General features: G+C 40.0%; 1 protein-coding gene across 7 annotated transcripts in view; it reads left to right on the top strand.

Annotated features, from left to right (window-relative positions):
- LOC145339265 (contactin-4-like) overlaps positions 1 to 20,207 on the top strand; it is a 2,278,868-nt gene that overhangs the window by 1,939,639 nt on the left and 319,022 nt on the right. For all 7 annotated transcript variants that reach the window (XM_080183699.1, XM_080183724.1, XM_080183676.1 and 4 more), the window contains one exon: positions 15,748 to 15,923. In XM_080183699.1, coding sequence (XP_080039825.1) covers positions 15,748 to 15,923 — 176 coding nt within the window. The remainder of the gene's footprint in view (positions 1 to 15,747; positions 15,924 to 20,207) is intronic.

The following is a 20,207-nucleotide window of genomic DNA, read 5'->3' as shown; positions in this document are numbered from 1 at the left end:
CACCATGCAAATGACTTTTTTTGGTATCCATTTATTCCATGTGTGCTTTTTTTTCCCGACAACATTTAAGTTCAATTTTCCATATACTTTTTTTCCACTTCTATCATTTAAAGAATTTCACTTAATCTTAAACCAGCCTAATTAGTGGTATAGGCATTTCTCTTGGAATGTTCATGGAGTAGTTCCAAAGGATTGACCCCAGATTGACATCAGATAGGAAATCAAGTAATCAAAGTGGATTGCCAATTCAAAGTCTTTGAAACACTGTCAGAATCATGCCAATTTGACTCAATTATTCATTGCAATTGAGAGATCAATTTCAGAACAAGTTGCTATGTTTGCCTGTATTACAACAGTGCCTACATTTCACAAGAAGTTCTTAGTTCGTTGTGAAATGCTTTTGGGTGCCCGAATGGTGTGAAAGTGCTTCATAAATGTGAGTTCCTTTTTTCTTTAACCTACAACTGAAATATAGCCTTTCGGTGCTAAAAATTGAATGGACATTTGCACAGTCAACTTGATGACAGTAAGTAACTGCAGGACTGATAAGGTTTTGTCCTTGGGAGGTGCACCTTGTAGCACAGCCTGACTAAGTTTGGGGATGCATGAGATGTAATAAAGAGTTTATAGGTTTATCTGATGACTTGATAGGATGAGCAATAAAAGTGGAACAAATTTATGGGTAATGCTTTGTAGCAAGCGATCTTATGCCAACTAACAACAAGGTACATTACACCATTAGGTGGATTTTCCTATCCATCATGTTCCATTTGTCCCTAAGTCCTGAACGTAGTATGCACAGGATTGATCCTTTTTAATATCTCCTGCAAAGGTAGTGCAGTGATATCCTTTGAGAAGGGCTTGAAGTGCTGAATAGGACAAGCTACTCCACACCCACCTCATTTAGCTGCAGTCCACCAACATCATATAGGAGGTTGCATGCTCTGTCACTGAATCACTCGTCAGCCAAAATTCCTTTATGTTTCCATGTTTGATTTATGTTTGCCACTTGTTCCCTACCCCAGGCTTGGCAAAGACTGCGAGCTATCAAACAGTCATTCTGATGCTTGATAAAGGCTGAAACAATATTTGTCTTCTTATACAGGCACTTAACTGTAAGTGCACATATTTCTGTAATTTGGACCTGCAGGGCAGACTTTCCACTTCCCCGATTAGGTTTTCTGCCTCCACAAGGCTGACACTACAAAACAACTATAAATAGTTATTAAAATGAGCTGACAGTGGAAAATTGGGGGCAGTCAGTTCACTATACTGCCGGCTAGACTTGCTCTAGCTCGGGTAGCACAAGCAGCACAATTATTTTAGATATGGCAAGTGTCCCTCTAAATCCTCCCAAATGTGAGTTGCAAAAATCTGAGTATAGTGTTTCAAATGAGATTTGACTAGCAGTCTGTGTAATTATAGTAAAATGATCTTGCTTTTATATGTAAATCTCTTATGATGCAACCTATCATCTGTTAGCCTTGCTCATTGCATGTCACACCTACAAGTCATCTTTTAATGATTGATGCACTCCCATTAGCTATTACTCAGCCTATGTAGTTAATCTGTTGTGGTCTTTCTTTGCTTTCTGCCCCACAATTCATTATATTTCCTGATTTAGTATAAATCCGCAACCTTGGACTTCTCTGTTTCCAAGTGCTGATCATTTATACATAGTGACAGCAATAGTGTAAAGGACAGTGAGGCAGAGAGTTTCTGAAGTGTGCTCAGGAGAATTTTCTACATTAGTATGTTTGCAGTCCATTAAGAAAGGAAGCATTGCTGGATCCCATTGTGGAGGAATGAGGTGGATCAAGTGTCAGTCAGGGAATGTTTAGGGAACCATAAAATCGTAAGCCTTAAGTTAGCTGTGGAAAAGAACAAGGAACAATTCAGAATTAAAATAATAAATTTTCAAAAGGGAATTGGATAATTATCTTAAGGAGAAAAAAATTGCAGGGAAAGGCGAGGGAATGGAAGTAGCCGAGCCGCTGTTACAGAGAGCTGGCGCAAACACAATGGGCCAGATTCGTTCTGTGCTGTAACCATTCTATGAGTGAAAAGCTTATACCCTGGCACTCACTCATGGGAACAGTATTTGTCAGTGCACCCTCTTTCTGCTAATTCCAACAGGTTTCCTATTCATGTCATGAGATACTTGTAATTGTATGTCTCAGATTTTCGAGAAATCTCAAACAGAATATTTTTCAAATGTCTCTGAAAATCTGCCTGTGTTATTTGAATGACTCGGGCTGAAACTCTATTGGATTAATTGGATGTGACCAACCTTCTACAAGTTAAGATTAGCTTATATGTTTTCGACCACTCACATACCCTGCCCTGAAGATGGTCTATTGATGAGTATTAATTATTTTAAACTCGAGTTTAAAATATATGTTTTTGATTTGTCCCTTAATAAATATTGGTTCAATATGCAAAGGAAAAGGATATTGGGGGGGGGTGGGGGGGGGGGGGGAGGGTGCGGTGCGGTGGTGATCTTACCATTTTGGACCACTGGCTGATGGGCAGGGTGAGCCAGTAATAACACAAGAGATTTGGGTTCAAGCCCGATTTCTCGCCTCTTGCGATCTTACCAGCGCCAGATACCTGGCGAGACCACAGGCATGAGGCTGATTGCAAAACTTAAATATTACTGAACATGGTATTTAAGTATTACAATGAGCCCGGGAGGGAATCGTCCAGGCTCACTTGCCTCTGTGTTCTCGCCGGTGAAGATTCTTTCCAGCGAGGATCATGTATGGTCCCCATCAATGGGAATTTGTTGTGATGGCCTCACTGGGGCCACTGAGACCCCCCCAGGAGGTCGAGGGGGCTGAGGGGAGCTGCTTCTTGGGCAGTGTCAGCCTGGCACCCTGGCAGCCAGCTTGGCACATTGGCATGCCCACTGGGCACCCTGGCACTGCCAGCTTGGCACTCTGGCACTGCCCATTGCTCACCAGGCATGCCAAGGGAGGGGGGCTTGAGAGGGCAAAGCCAGGCAGGGCAGACTGATTGGGGGGGGCGGGGGAAACCAGTGCCACTCTGCAACAGTGATGGGAGGGAGGGAATACCGCTGCCAGTCTGTAACACTGATTGTTGGGGGGGGGGCACTATTGCCACTCTGCAACGACAACAATTGGTGAAAGGTAGTGTTTTGGCCACAATTGGTTTGGGCGGGGGATGCAATTGGTCATGAAGCTGGAATGGGGGAACAGGGGCGATCGGCCACAAAAGCCAACTATAGCTAGGGGAGGCAGTGATACATCTCTGTGCTCAATCATGTTATCAGCTGGCTTTTGACGAGCTAGAGTCTGCCCATCTGTCCTGTTGGTGAGAAACTGGCTTGGCCATCTTTTTTTTTTGACAGAGTCTGATACGATACGATGTTTAAGTTCCCCAAAAATAGATGCACAAACTTCTCCCATTTTCACGCTCATTTGGCACTTAGAATTTTTTTGTGTAAGATTGCACCCATTGTTTGTACAGTGATCACAAGGCTGCCCATAATTTGCTTCCTTCATTCAAATGCAAAAGAGGAAGAAATTTGGCACCCATTTTTTGTTTACAGACAGGACACAATTTGGCAGTTAGATGGCCTGCACTAAGTTAATATAAACCTTTCTTCCACTACTAAATTTGTGTAGGCCATTTTTTGAGACACTTATATGGATGTTGCTCAACCTCCCTCTCCAGGTTTAAAACACTCTCTGAAGCCTATCTCTCTTTGACCAAACTTTTGTTCATCTGTGCTAATATGTTGTTGTGTATCTCATCATCAAATATTTGTTGACAATACTCAAATTATTAAGTGTCTTGGAATGTTATACAATGTCAAAGGTACTATGATTCCTGATGAGAAGTAAAAATTTTAATTATATTTAAAGGTGAAACATCCATCTGTTTCCCCTGACTCCACGGTCCTGACAGTCATCTCTCCAAATGCTCGATTCAGATCACCACTATATCCCTTGCCAAATGGAAAAGTTGTTTTTTTTCCACTATGAATGTGTTAACTATGTAGGTGCATCCTATCCAAGCAGTTGACCCTAAGATCCAATTTGCTTTTTTAATAATATTGAATTTCTTCACGCGTTGTTTAACTTCCACTTAATAGGTTACTACAAATTTAAAATCCTTGACAATATAATGGTCACTATTTGTTGCTGCTTTTACTGCCGGTTTAAGGAAAGTTTACGGATTCACCTTTTGTGTGTTATTCTGCAGCTCTGATAAGCAGCAAATAGACAATCAGATATTTATAATTGTTAGCTTGAGGCAAATGGTGACTACTAGAGTCACAGAGTCATAGTCATAGAGGTTTACAGCATGGAAACAGACCCTTTGGCCCAACTTATCCATGCTGCTCTTTTTTCTAACCACTAAGCTGAGCTAAATAAAGACCAGGTCTATGACCAAAAATGTAAGCTCTATTTTTCAGTTCAGCCTTACAGTTATCCTGTAAGAAACTCCTAATCATACATTGGAAGCAAACAATGTATTTGGTTTGCCAATCAGATTGGTGGAAGGGAATTAAGGTGAATTTTCATGAGCTGCTCCATTGAGCTTAACGTCAGTAGTTGATCCTATCATTTTGCCTTCCACTTAAATAAGCATAGAAAATGCCAGAAATATACAACAGATCCCCCTAAAAGAATTTAAAAAGGATTAACACCTGGGCAGAATTTTCCTGTTCTGCCCATCATGGGAATTGTAGTGGGCAGGACACAAACAATGGCCCATTGACCTCAAACGGGAATTTCCGGCCCTGGGGCGAGCACGGCTAAAAAATCCACCCATGTGGATTTAAAAAAAACCTTTCCAACAACTGATCTGCACCCAAGACGTTAATCAGTCCTTTTCCCCTTTCGAGATGACAAGAGCTTTGTTGTACTTTAATCTTACATTTCAAATTTCAAGCGTTTACATCTGAGCAGGAAACACAAATTTTCTATATTTGTGCTATCTACTTGGGATGTGGCAGGAGGCCTTTAATAAACAGTGATTTTGATTAAATGGCAAATTACACATGCTATAACTAATATAGTATACGCTTGTACTAACAGTGAATTTGGTCTGGTTCACTGACCAAAGCAGTGACCAACCGAAGGATTAATTTAGCTTTGTTGACTTTCATTATCCAAGGGTTGCACAGTTAGCTGAAGCTTTTAAAATGCTTCAGACAGGTGTCCAAGAAAAAAAAAGATTTTTTTGCTCAATCATTTTATGCTATCAGTGCCGTGAACTTTAAATCAATCATCAACTAATATTAAGTCTGACCTCAATTTAAACAAATGCCATGAAAATGCCCTGGGATGAGAGATACTTACCTTGGTGCACTTTCCCTATATTTATGTCTACCTATTGGAACTGTTAAAATTAATTGTAGTTGTAGTAGAAGCTCAGTAACACAAACAGATGTATGTATTTTCTCAAGATGCAAGAAATATCAGCACATCCAGAGGCACTTTTTTTAAAAGATAATTATACAAAGGCTAATGGGAAAGTACAGGCATAAATCTGTAAATGTGCAGAGTGACTATTTAAAAAGGCATCATTTAGAATTATTGACCTGATTCAATAATTTCGAGGGAAGATGGAATAGTGACACAGTAGATTGGCATACTCTTCTATCATTTGTAAGGCTTTCGATCCAGCTGAGGCTCATGGGGAGATAACTTTCTATCTCTGCCAACTGTAAGGATCCTCCTTGAGGTAAATTTTCCTGGCTGCCGCTCAATCCTGAGGCACAGAGAACAGAAACATCCATAATTAGGTATAAGTTATTTTTAACTTTCACTTATAATGGCAGTAATCAGTTTGAGGCCTGTTGTCTGAAATCATGTTTTAAGAAGACAATTGTATCAACCCACTTTGCAATCATACATGCTGATTGCCCATAGTTATTGCATAAATGGAATCAAGACCAGGTTGGACAGAGTGGATAATTCAACAAGTGAGTGGAGACATAATTCAGTTCCCATTTTTAACTCCTGTAACTGGTCTGCATATTTCTGGTCCTTTTTTATTTAGGATTAGTTATAATGAGATAATAAAACTTGGGAGATTTGTGAAGTAGAGAGGTGGTTAGGTAGAGGACCACCTCTACCTAAAGTCGAGTTTTGATGCCGCGAGAGGCGAAACAAAAGCACAACAGAATCAACTTTGGTGCAGTTAGTGTGGCAACTTTATATACCATTTCCATTTATGGATGTGAACATAGGACATTTATAATGGGAAGAGTTGAGTCTAAGACTAACAAAAATATGATCACATGAAGTGTGCGCAAATATCAGATTCTTAATATATTATGGACATGTGAATGAATTTGGCAGAATTGCATTGATTTCCATCACTCATTCCCAACTAAATATGGCAATGTAATTTCTACCAGTACAAGTTATGAGATAAAGAAGGACTTGACATGGCTAAACAGCATAGAAACATTTGTAACACTTAAAAAAGAAAATAATGAAAATGCGTTACGTGTCTGCTTATAATTCCCTTCGCCTGATTAGCCTTTCATCAAAATATCCCGCACAGCTTTAAGTATCTTCTTGTATACAGTCAAAGAACAAATACAGTCCAAGTACATAGAAATGTGGCATTGAAAATAAATATTTCATAACAATTTAAGCTTGAGTTCCCTTTAAGCTGTGAATAATAAACTGGTCCTCAGAGTGCCCATGTCTACTGAGAGCATTGGAGGAGAAGATTAACTTTGTATATTACGTTGGAAGGGTAAAGCTGAGTTTTCTATGCCCTGACAGCCCTAAGTACAGGCCATAAAGCGATGGGACATATGCTTGCCTCACATGGTAAATTCTTGAGACTAGCTAAGTATTCTGGGAAAGTGTTGGCGAGTGGAGACTAAACATTTCCCCTGAGAGAACACAAGAAAATTACCAAATGAATCAACCTGCCATTCTTCCATATCTATCTCCTCATGCTTCAGAATAATTCAGAATGGCATTTGTAGACTCCTGGGATATGGTTGCTGGCCAACACTTTCAATCAATAGTGCCGACGTGCATAGAATTTAATGCCACAAAATTCAATTCAGACTTCTCCAGGAATATCTTAACTGTGCCTTTAATCTGAGTATTTTCATGTCCCACTTTCACTTTCTCTATATTGCTTCTGTGCAAATGGTGATGATTTGTGTTGAATTTGAGTGACCTTTTTTTTATATAGTCAGTTTGTCTACTGGGAGCTAGAGTAAAACTGCTCTAGTTCAAAGCAATAGTTAAAGAGAGCAGTCCATCCATCACCCTGCTGTCTTTGTTGGATTTGATACCAAATTGCAAAGCCTCACAATACAAATATCCCACAGCAGCTGTGCCCTCCTCATATAGCATTCAGCAATAAAATGTGGAATTTCTTTGCTCGGGTTACTGAATGGCTTTTTCTTTGTGACTATGGGACTGTGTGAATAAATATCTAGCTGTATTTCTTCTGGCCAACTACAGTTTGTGAAAGATGGTGTTTATTTTTGGATTGCTCCCCCAGAATGTCTGCCATGTTTATGTACTTAATAGTAACTGTGCTTCAAAGTAAATTCATTAGGCGGGATGGCGTCGCTCATCCCAAAAGCGTAAAATAACATCTGAGGTCTCCAAACCTTTCCACGGTCCGCCCCTCACCAGTTCTGATTCCTGTGGCAGACGAAGTGATAAAATTCCAGCCATTGTATCAAAACAATTAGACACACTTTGATGTGCTATGATGCCAAGCAGGAACATTGGTATATCTTGCACTGAAAACTCAAGAATTACTTGAATCTGCAGCACAGAAAGAATTCATTCAGTCCAACAGTCTATGCCAATGTTTATACTCTACAGAAGCCTCATTCCACTCTTAATTCCCTCTTTCCGCCCTGCCACCTTCACTGTTTTTATTCTTTCCTGTGATGTGTGAGTATTGCTGGCAAGGCCTGCTTTTTTTGCCCCACCCCTAATTCCCTTGAGAAGTGAGCCACCTTCTTAAACTGCTGTAGCACATCTCCTGTAGGTACATCCACAGTGCTTTTCTGAAGAGAATTCCACATTTATGACTTAGCTGCAGTGAAGTAATGGAGATAGAGTTCCAAATCAGGACAGCGTGTAGCTTGGAAGGGAACTTGAAAGTGCTAGTGTTCCCATCTGTCTGCTGCCCTCATCCCTCAGGGCTTGTTTGCCATGGGTGCAATTTCCATTATGGCCGCTAGCTCTTGCAAGAAGCAAAAAGAGGATTTGTGCCCGCAAGAACTCTGAAACACAATGTTTCTGGGCCCTCCCTATTGATGTAATCACAAGATTAAAGACAGATATTTGAACCTCATTGAATTGTTCACGATCTAACATGATATTACTGTAAAGCTTTTTGAACTCTGAAAGGGAGGAAGGAGGTGAGTATCTTACTTCACATTGAACCACGGTGCGCAAGGGGAAAGTAACCACTGGCCAGCTGCAGTGTGGAGGGCAGTGGTGGTTAAAGGGTGCTGAGAGCTGGAGGTTGGGGTTGAAGGACAGAGGTTACTGTAAGTGTGTGTTGTCCTGAAGCCTGTAATGTGTCTACCTCAATAGCCCTTCACAGCCCAGAATGAATGAAAAGGCTTTCTGTTTTTCCAGCTTCTGACTGCCCTGAGTGATTCTAGAGGAGAGTTTTCTATTTTAAAACATTTTCACTGCCACAAATGAATCTTCAGTGTGTGTGGCAAGGAGTGTACAGATCATGTTTGCCAAAGGCCTGGGTGTCTGGGCTGACTGGGGGAGCGAGACTCATGACTGGGAAGGAGGTGGTGAGTGATTGATTGATGAAATTGAAGAAAGCCAGTCTGTGAGGTTGGCTGAGTATTATTCCAAGTGACAAGGAATTATTGCATTAATGGGTTGGGAGTGGCGAGGGAGTTGCAAGTCCTCTCTAAGCCACACATTATCCTGGCTTGGAACTGAAATAATGATCAGGCCAAGATGAACTGGTGTTAGGAAGGGGGGGCATCAGAAGGGCCAGTCACTGCCAGAGTCCCCTTGATGGAAGACCCCGGGATGGGCTCCAGTGCTTTCTCCTCCCTCAGGGTGTGCTGCATGGGCCCCTGGTAGGACATATTCCTCTCTGAACTCAAGGGAATGTCAGTGGATTTCTCATCAAAACCCCCTCAGATGATTCCTATATCACCTTGCCTCGCTGAACCCTAATTTTCACACGAATGATTTCAAATTCCACTTTCAAAAGTGACACTCTCAAATCTTCTTTTAAATTATGCTTTCCCTCCATTGCTTCCATGAAGGTTTCATTTTTGGATTTTACACCTCTTCCTTTGGTTTCTTTTGTCTTAAAGACCTTTATACACACTCTGAGATCCAGCCACTGATTTTCGCAATTATTTCAAATAATATCCCCCAAACTGAAGCAGTTTTTCACTATCCTTAGCACTACTGCAAATATATTTCTGGCCCCTCATGAGTCAATGCTTTTCAGGGATTTTTCTGAACAGTAATCTGTCCTGGTTCCCAATTTCCTCTGTTCCATTAATTCCAGATTTCTTGGAAACTTTGGCTTCATTTCTCTAATTTCCTTAACTAGCTGGATTTTAGATTTTCAGCATCTGTTTTCTTAACCATTACACCTTAGTTTGGCTTTTCTTTTAACAAAAACTGTTCTCTCTTTTGCTTCTAAAACCAGGTGCTTCTGGCAGAACTATGACGGCTGCCTTCTCTCTCATACCTATCTCCAACTGCAATCAAATTAGTTAAATTAAAACTTGAAAACTTCTCTACCTTACAAAGCCCTATTTGCTTAGCCACCACTGCTGGTTTATTTACTCTCATGGCATAGCCCTCTCTAAGCACAATAGAATCACAGTTTGAATTGAAACCAACCTCCACGCATACAAGCACATTTGTCCAGCATGAATCTAACATTAAGTTTTACCCTTCCAGGCATAGAGACATTAAACCCATTTAGAACTATACTCTATTTTGAATTTTTACCAATGCAAATATAAATCCCTTAAAACTAGTTTTATTTTCCTAAAAGTACCTTGAAAAAATATATTTAAAACCTAGCCAACTTGAGCATGTAATCATTTCCGTCTCCCTCAGAATATAGTATATTCCTGTCGTTCCGGGTCCTTATACACGAGTCGCAAAAACCCAGCCTGCAGGTGCAGCAGGTGGTCAGGAAGGCAAATGGGATGCTGGCCTTCATAGCGAGGGGGATTGAATATAAAAGTAGGGAGGTCTTGCTGCGGCTGTATAGGGCACTGGTGAGGCCGCAGCTGGAGTACTGTGTGCAGTTTTGGTCGCCGTACTTATGCAAGGATATTTTGGCCTTGGAGGGAGTGCAGAGGAGGTTTACTAGGCTGATACTGGAGTTGAGGGGGTTGAGCTATGAGGAGAGGCTGAATAAACTAGGCTTGTACTCGTTAGAGTTTAGAAGAATGAGGGGAGATCTCATTGAGACATATAAGATGATGAATGGGATGGATAGGATAGAGGTGGAGAGACTCTTCCCGCTCAGAAAGGACAGTAGGACTAGGGGGCAGAGCCTCAAGATAAAGGGGGGGCGGTTTAGAACGGAGTTGAGGAGGAACTTCTTCACTCAAAGGGTGGTGAATTTCTGGAATTCTCTGCCCGTTGAGGTGGGAGAGGCTGCCTCGCTAAATATTTTTAAGACGCGGGTTGATGGGTTTTTGATAAGCGAGGGGATTAAGGGTTATGGGGAGAGGGCGGGAATGTGGAACTGAGCCACGACAGATCAGCCATGATCTTATTATTGAATGGCGGGGCAGGCTCGAAGGGCTAGATGGCCTACTCCTGCTCCTATTTCTTATGTTCTTACTGTTTTGAGTCAAATGTAAAAATAGGTATCAGGAAAAAAATCATGTTAAATGAAATATTGTTCATTGAAAGAGAGTTAAGAGGAATGTTTCCTGTAGGCTATACTGTCACCTAGGAACCCAAAGTCCTTGCACAGCAGACTGCCTGCAAGTTGGCCCCGTTACGCTACTGCAAGAAAAAACAAAGGGGCTGGGTACTTAAATGGCACACCCATGTGCTGCAAAAAAATAGAGAACTTTAGTAAGGTTCTTGTTTCATTTTGGGGTTTTTGCATTTGATATTTTCATTGAATATTGTCAATGGCTACTTCTAAAAGGCAACTGTGCAATATAGTCCTTGGAAATCAGAGGTAAATATTAAAAGAACTTGATATTACATCCAGGATAATTCTTACAATTCTATCCCAATGAATAACATCACATAGTAACAGATGACCAATTCATTTTTGGAACTATATATATATAATCTGTTCGGCTATATATAACAGGTAAATGTTTCAGTTCAGATTGTGGCACCTCATGTTAACTCTCATTACCACAGGTCCCTGTCATTACTTTATAAGCGACAGAGCTCATGCCAACTCCTGACAAGACAAATGCCATTAAAGTTGGAGCAGAAAACTGGATATGGCTCTGCTGGGAATTCCTACTGCACTACTTCTGTTAAAATATGTCTAACTTCGGAGATGCTTACATTGAGTGTATCAAGGCATGCCCAACTCCGGATGAGGGCAAGTGGGGGCCAACTACTTGGTTCAGGCCAAGCAAGTAACTTGGAACTTTGAAAATTGGTTGATATTTAGTGAAAGGAAGAACATATTGGTCTCTTACACGGGGCAAGAGAGCAAAATGAGGGAAAGGGAGTGAAGTCAAGGAACCCGAGCAATAACACTCATTCTTTGATGGAGAAATTTAAAATTAAAATCGGTATTCACGGTGGAAAGAGATCTGGATCATTGTGCTGCAGGCTTGTGGCAGACTAGAAATTTTACAGATTTTACATCTACAACTTTTAAGGTGCTGGGGAGTAGGTCTAGAGGAGATATCAGGGGTAAGTTTTTCATCCAGAGGGTAGTGGGTGAGCGGAATCGGCTGCCATCGGTGGTGGTGGAGGCAAATTCGATAGAGTCTTTTAAGAGACTCCTGGATGAGTACAGGGAACTTAATAGAATTGAGGGCTATAGGTAAGCCTAGTAGGTAGGGATATCATCAGTGCAACTTGTGGGCCAAAGGGCCTGTTTGTGCTGTAGTTTTTCTATGTTCTAAATGCTTGAGTTTCTGATTGCATGAGGTTAATGGGCAGCAAAGGTGTGCCCATAGCTGGATTTATTTTAATTTGATTAATTTAATTGATCTCATATAAATTAAGTTTTCTGTCAATGACCCAACATGTTTCAGCTCTGTCAGTGCTGAAGGGTACTGGCAGATAATTTTATCACCTGCTGTTTTCTGTAGTTGCAATTATCACAAATCTTCTCAATGTGAAATAATAGAGCTATTCTCCTCTTTTGTCATAAAACATAAACTTGATTGTGAGACGTGGTCACACATTTTTTAACACAGCAACATGCTACCACCAAGTCAGATCTAGTTCAATGTCATTATGCTGACTTCCAAGGTAAAGTCTGCCTCCGATAAATAATTCAACATTGATGATATACTGAAATACCATATATTATACAATTGCATTCGAGCAACTACTCACAGAAAGTCTGTGCAAATACATCTGTAATTAAAGCTGAATCTTTCAGCCCACTTGTCTGCCATATTTCACGGGCTAAATTGAAGAGAATGACACCTAAGCTTTAAGAAATGTTTGCAAGGAATTTGCATTTGAACTGAGCATTTTCCACCTTAGACTGCGATACTGAAACCAGAAGCTTGTAGACACCACTCAATGTGTGCGTTGTGCCATCACTAGTGAAGCCAATGAATGATCTAACATATAAGAACGCTTCAATTTTCACACAGAATTTAATGTACTTTTGTAAATCCCAGAACCAATGCTTCAATGGTACAGTCATTTTCACAAAAGTGGAAGGACTGCATTTTGCTTTTGTCAGTATAGATGAGAAGCAGCACTATGCAATATTATTCTGTCCATGGGGGGATTCTGATTTTGTCTCAGCTATTAGATCTCTTTAATAGCATGATTTGCTGAGTATCCAATGAATCAGACTCATCAATAGTTCATTCAAACCATTAATTGATTAAATAAAAACAGACATCAAAACTGAATGTTTGAATAGGTTCGTGCTTAGATATTTAAGAACTCCTCTGAATGTATCTGTGGAAATGATAACATCTGAAGACTTCAAAGAAGAGTCGCCACAAATTTCTAAATATTCAATGTCTTTAAATGCTTTCTTACACGGAATCTGCACTGCAAATAATTCTGACATGAGTGACATCGTTTTTTTTCTTAATTCTGTGAATAATTTTGTGCCTTGATCCACAGCACATAAGATTGCAAATTTAATAACATTTGATTACCAAGGTTGGTTTCCTACACTCGAATTCTACACTCTGTTGCCCTCAATTGGTTTCAGTACTAAACACTCTTCATTTTGTTAAACTCAGATTATTGAATTGCTCTCGTGTCAGTTTTTCAATCACTTCTGAGAATCTGCTTAATGGTGCCCTCTGGGAGAATGCAAATTAGTTTAGGGAAGATGAGTATTAAAAGCTGTACCACGGTCAAAATAATCATTTCTGCATTTGATAAGTATTGAAGATCCATCATTTAATAACATTTATGGTCAACTCCCCCAATGGTTGTGTGGGTAATTGCATAACATGAAGCAGTGCAGAGATAGACAGAATAAAGAGTTCTTGGTTCAATTATTCCTTCATAATGAGTTAACTGTTGTCTGCTGGGAGAACAGTTGAGCAATTATAACAGGCATTGACAACGCAGGGCTATTCAGGGGAGAAGTCTATCAGGCTTCCCGTTCTTGACCCCAACCCAATGATCTCTGCCAGAAAGGACATATATGTGCATGTCATGTCAGAACAAAATTGGGTTCATCTGTGATGCTTCCCACAGTTGAATACTCTGGTAATTCAAATGTTTAGGTTCACCCATGAAGAATGGGGCAATGTTATTAAAACTTAGAAAAGAGGAGTCAAAAATTGTTCAAAATAGACAAGAACACTCAACTTGTCAACATTTCAAATGCATGCACTTCATCACAACTCAAAATTAAAATAATCAGCAAGTGTTCTAGTATGTTGGGGGAAAAGTGAGAGAAAATCGAGATTGGTAGAAAACAACAACCAAATATTCCAATTATAAAGAACCAGCTAATGAGTTGATTAACCTACAAATAGTTTAATGGTGATCTCAGTGAAGCAATTGAAGCTATTGTAATGCTTTGTGATATTTTGATACTTATTTCATAGAAAAGGTTTAAGAAAAAGCATTTTTATCGCAAAATACATTGATGCAGGTCGTCATGGGCAAGTGTAAGAAATGATAGATGGGTAAAATGTAAATAGGCTCAACTTTGAAATTGTTCCCCAAATAGTGCAAAAAACTGCAACAATGCCTCTGTAATTATAATTTGCAAAGTCCCTGATCCCAGGCGATCAGAGGTTGCTGGACAACTCAGTGCGAACATAGGTAGATAAAACAGTGACAAGACCACATACTGCTAGTCAGATTTGGATATCAAAATCATTGAAAGTTTTGGCCAATCAAGAACTTTTGCATGGAGGAGGATAATTGATAAACATGTAAAATAAACCATGAATGTGGATAGTTAGTGTATCCATTATTTTGTACTGCTGATTGATGACAAATTGTAAATAAAGCAGTTCAATGACTCATACCTGCCCTTGTCTTACTCAGTGTGTTCTCAGTACTATTTTTATGCTACTGCTAAGGACAATGGCCAGGATGTTGTTGCCATGAAGGAGGCAGTGAAATCATGGGGTGAATTTTTTCGTTTCACCCGCCACAGGAATCGTTGTGGGGGGGTGGGGGACGGACCATGAAAGGTCCATTGACCTCGGCGGGATTTTCTGGTTTTGGGCAGGCATGGTTGGAAAGTCCCATCCCATAGGCCTGGAAATGGAATGGATTTGGGCAAGTACCCTATGGCCTACCATAGAAAAGAAAGAGTAGCGCAGATATTTCAAAAGATCTGGTGCAGAACATGGAGTCCATACAACAGATGAAAAATGACTAAGAAATAAATAACCTTTACAGGGTGTGGTTGGGAAGAATCATCATCCATATTGTTGTGGGTGTCAACATGTTTATGATAGATGTCAGTGCAGACAAGGGAAAAGAATAGTTCAGGAAGAAAGGGAAGAACCAAATTGAAAGCATAATTAGTGAAATTTGCATTATCAAAATGAGAACATATATATATTATGTGAAGCGGAAGAGAGATGGAGTGGGTTTGAATTGGACTGGAACACGTCACACAAAAAGAAAGACATATCTTGCTTTGTGTGTTTGGTGCAAAATAAATAACTGGATGTGGAGAATTTGAAACAGCAAATGAGATTGCATTGAGAGAATGTAGCAGGGCGGAAACTTGACAAGGATGAAAAGAAAACAATTGAAATAGGTTTATTTTGACAGGAATATTTGTTCAGACCAGAGGATTCAGCATGATCAGAACAGGTAGAAAGAGGTATTGATGGGAGATAATAAGGTTGGTGGCATGGAAACAGGAAGTTCTTCAGAAGAGTAGAGGCCTTGATGGTTGTCACTGTGAGTTTGTCCTCCAGGGGAAGTCAAAAGTCATTGTATGAGCATGTAGCCTCAGCCAGGCAGAGAGTCTTTAATCATACAGCAGTCACTCCTTTGTCAAGTCGTCAGTTCAAAATACTGTTTCGCGAATAAATTATTTTGTTTATGCAAATGAATATAGATTTTGGGAATTTTTTTATGGATTTTTGTTTATAAATCTCAACAGACCAAACACGAATTACAATACCACCATCAGACATGGATGTCACAGTGGGTGAAAGCACAATCTTACCATGCCAAGTCTCCCATGATCCTTCGTTGAGTGTTGAGTTCTCGTGGTCTTTCAATGGTCAACTTATTGACTTCAGAAGAGACAGAGATCATTTTGAAAAGGTTGGAGGGGTAAGTGCTTCACCAGCTTTATAATCTAATTTTGTCATACGGTGGAGTTTTTATTGCAAGATTCATGTGCTAGATTCCAGATTTGGAGAATGGCAAGTATGTTTCATTTGGATAATACAATCAAAGACTGTTAAAAGCCGTGTGATGAAATAAGCCATTGATAGGGTGGCACAATAGCACAGTCGTTAGCACTGTTGCTTCACAGTGCCAGGGACCTGGGTTTGATTCCCAGCTTGGGTCACTGTGTGGAGTTTGCACATTCTCCTCATGTCTGCGTAGGTTTCCTCCGGGTGCTCCTGTTCCCTCCCACATTCTGAAAGACATGCTGGTTAGGTGTATTGACCCAAACAGGCACTGGACTGTGACAACTAGGGGAATTTCACAGTAATTTCATTGCAGTGTTAATGTAAGCCTTACTTATGACTAATAAATAAACTTTATTTTATAATGTAAAGTGAAGTAAGCAAATGCGTCAAGTGGGTTATTGCCTGGTACAAACACGTGTCAGGATCAAAGTTTGGGGTTGGTATAATGTTGGCTGATTGCAGATGAGGTGCCAGGAGAAATACAGCAGCACTCCTTGCTGGAGAGGGATAGAAGTAAAACAGAAAACATTGAGTTGGCTCTATTCTGTCTCCACAGAAGCTCAGTAAAAAGTCTGACAACACCAGGTTTTAGTCCAACCGATTTATTTGATAATAGATTCACAAGCTTTGAAAGCTTGTGAATCTATTATCAAATAAATCAGTTGGACTAAAACCTGGTGTTGTCAGACTTTTTACTGTGTTTACGCCAGCCCAACACCGGCATACCCACATCATGTCCACAGAAGCTGTCAGACTTGCTGAGATTTTCCAGCATTTTCTGTTTTTGTTTCAGATTCCAGCATCTGCAGTAATTTGCTATTTGAGGAATAGCAATAGCCTGGTTTCTCCCTCATTACTGTGCAATGAGCTGTGTGGTTTTTGGATCAAGTTTTACTATGATATCTTTCCATAGCCATACTGATATAATCACTGATAGTTACTGCCGAATGACAAAGAATGACTTTGATTAGGCAATAGAAAGTATGCGTGAAACTGTGTCTAAGATAGAGAAAGAGGCATGCAGGACTAAAAAATGGGCAGTAAAAGTACATGCAAAATGTTCTCACTTTTGCTGCACAGTTTAATTCTATTGATAAGTTGAGGTTTTATCACAATTTTCTTGTCTACTTCCGGTTAATTTTTAAATCGTTGAGAAAAATGAGTAACCATTTGGTGAAGATAGCGCAGCAGGAGAGATGTTTATTTAGATAAATGAGTACATTAAAATTTGTTTGTAGCAACGAGCAACCCTTAATGGTGCCAGCAGTTACAACATTCATTGCAGGTAGAATCTTATTCTGGTTGCCAAATACTTATCTTTTCAAAGGAAGCACTGTGTAATCGTAAGCGATGATTGCACTGCTGATCAGTGAAATTAGTCAATCCCTGGCCTCTTAGCTTCACTTTCCTTCCAAAATTACAATAATTGTGACAAACAAGATTATGCCTGAATTAGTTTATTATATATCACAATAATATTAGCTGATTACATGTTAAGTCAGATTGCATGACTTATTTTCAAGAGTGGCACTAAGAGAAGATAAGAATTAAATTACATTTTGAGGTTCCTGTTTTGTGGGTGCCTTTCTTGTCAGATTTATCAATCGCTTTAGATAAATATTTAATTAAATCACATTTTCTGATAAAATATAATACAAATTGTAACCTTATAATCGCAATACATGTCTATAATTGTTGAATAGATTCCTATATTCACAGTTATCTGCTTGCATTTCTGTTGATTGTATGACTGATATATTGTAAAGATTTGAAGTAGTTTTGCTGGCAACCATCAATATAAATGTTCTGCTTATTTGTTTAACAATTTCCCTTTCCCTCATTGTACATCCTTGAGTGAGTTTGTTCCCTGTCCTTAGACTGTCTTTAGGCCCTGTGTCACAAGAAAGGTTTGTTATGGGAATATCTTGTTCCCAAGACTATTCCTCCCTCTTGCTTTTATAAACAGAGAAATGCAAGAGCTTTCTGTGAACACATTAATAATGTGTGAGTGCTTTCTCTGCCTTCAATTAATTGTGACATCCCAAGGCAGGTGAACTACAAAGTCAACAAAGAATTGACCCAATTTGGATATATTCCGATGTTCCTCGAATTATATTTAGGGGATTTGGCTAATAGTTATGGCCTTTTTTTCAGTGGAGCTTCAGATTTATAATCACAAGACTGGTGGCTTAAATGATCTATAGTGGTTTAAGGAGACTGACTGTGGATTTGAAATCAAACTTTAAACTTTGAGCTACTTAAAATAGATTTAAGACCGATCTCCCTCATACCTACCTATGTCAAGTCTGTTATTTGAAATTTTACCAGATTTTGAGGAAAATAGGGGATATTCAGTTACTAACTACCACCGTTTCATGGCTACTTAATAATGCTAAGATTGAAAGCTGCTCTTCTTAGGCTTCGATCTGCCTAAATTATTACACATTATTGGCTGTGAAGCACTTTGAATTATACTGGGAACATGAAAGGTGCTTTATAATTTCTCATGAGACAATGCCCCTTTATTTTTGAAAACGTGTTTTTGAACTGACTGGAAAGTTTGCTATTTGAAATGAGACAGAACAAACTATTTAAAAATGGAAGGCCACCTTCCAAGAAGATGAAAGACAAAAAATCACCCATTGAAATGTGACACTGTTTAAAAAAAAGGCATTACAATGCAAAGTTCTAGATATTGAAATGATGGCTGCCACAGACAGACCAACTCAAAACCCCTTGCTAATATACAAAGGGTGAAGTATTTCAGGCCAGACTGCAGCAATTGAAGAATGTTTGTTTTCAGCAGAGCAAACATGCCCCCTCCTTTCTTCTGTCTCCCGTTCTCTCTCTTGCTCTCTTCCTCACTCTCGCTCACACTCTCTTGCTTGCTGTCATCCTCTCTCTCTCTCTCTATCTTTTTCCCCTTCTCTCTCTCCCCATCTCTCTTTCTCTCTCTCTCCCCCCCCCTCCCAAACAACCCTTCCCCCTTTTCTACCTCCCTCTGTTTACCCAGCATGGCAAAGGAGCAGCAGCTTGGGTCACTGTCTGTGCAGAGTCTGCATTTTCTCCCCATGACTGCCGGGTTTCTTCCGGGTGCTCCAGTTTCCTCCTACAGTCTGAGAGACGTGCTGGTAGGTGCATTGGCCATGCTAAATTCTCCCTCAGTGTGCCCGAACAGGAGCCAGAATATGGTGATGACAGGATTTTCACAGTAACTTCAGTGAAGTGTTAATGTAAGCCTACTTGTGACACTAGTAAATAAACTTAAACTTAACCCCTTCCCCCTTTCTGTCTCAAGACAACAAACCCACCAGACTGAGACTTCCTAGAGAAAGATGAGACAACTGGCTAAAAGAGAAAAATTGTAATTTTGAAATGGATAGCAAAACACATCAGAGAAAACTGAGGACACAAACAGATAAATAAGTGACAGAAAAATTAAGATTGACGCAGCAGAAATTAAAACTGGAATTTGAGGAAAGGGAAAAAAGAGAGGAGAGAGGCAGGAAAGTGAAAGAGTTCCGATTAAAATAGCCCAAGCTGAGAGGGATGATCCTGCTATGTTCATTGAAGACACCCCGAGCTTAAAATATGTGCTGAGGTATTCAAGTTTATTCATTTAATCCTTGAGTTTGGTGAAGAAGCAGTTAGCATAGCAGTTAAAAATAGTCAGTTAAAATAGTCAGCTGAACACTGGTACTTGCTGTTGCAGAGTCAATGAACAGGAAAAGCTTGCCTGAGGAAAGTCCAACAAGCTATGCAGCAGCAAAAAAAGTGCAGACCAGTTATTGCCAAAGGCAGACCATCAGAAATCCCAAACCCTCAGGAAATGTCCTGACCAAATGTCCCCCGAATGTGGATGGCTTCAGCAGCTTGCTTTTGACCAGTGGGTATAGGCATTCAAAATTGAGGCTGTTCTACAAAAGCAGCTGATAAGTAATTCTTCATAAGGAGTTTAAAAATTCCATTCACCTCCTGATAAGCCAAACATGGAGGAACAAATAGTAACAACTGTGAAGGATAGTGTGACATGCAACTGAGCACTCCTGGGAAAGAAGGGACAGCTAAGATACAGGGGACCTTCTCAGTCCAGAAAGGACGGTGCTGACAGGAGGAGTGAGGACAAGAAGCCTTTGTGTTTGAACGGCCATAAGGCAGTTAAACAGCCTTAAGTGCCATAAACTTTTGTGCTGATTAC

Source organism: Carcharhinus amblyrhynchos, chromosome 3, assembly GCF_965287045.1.
Source record: "Carcharhinus amblyrhynchos chromosome 3, sCarAmb.v2.hapA, whole genome shotgun sequence".
Taxonomy (NCBI): domain Eukaryota; kingdom Metazoa; phylum Chordata; class Chondrichthyes; order Carcharhiniformes; family Carcharhinidae; genus Carcharhinus; species Carcharhinus amblyrhynchos.
The sequence above is the reverse complement of the archived record's forward strand: the minus strand, read 5'-3'. Positions and strand labels throughout refer to the sequence as shown.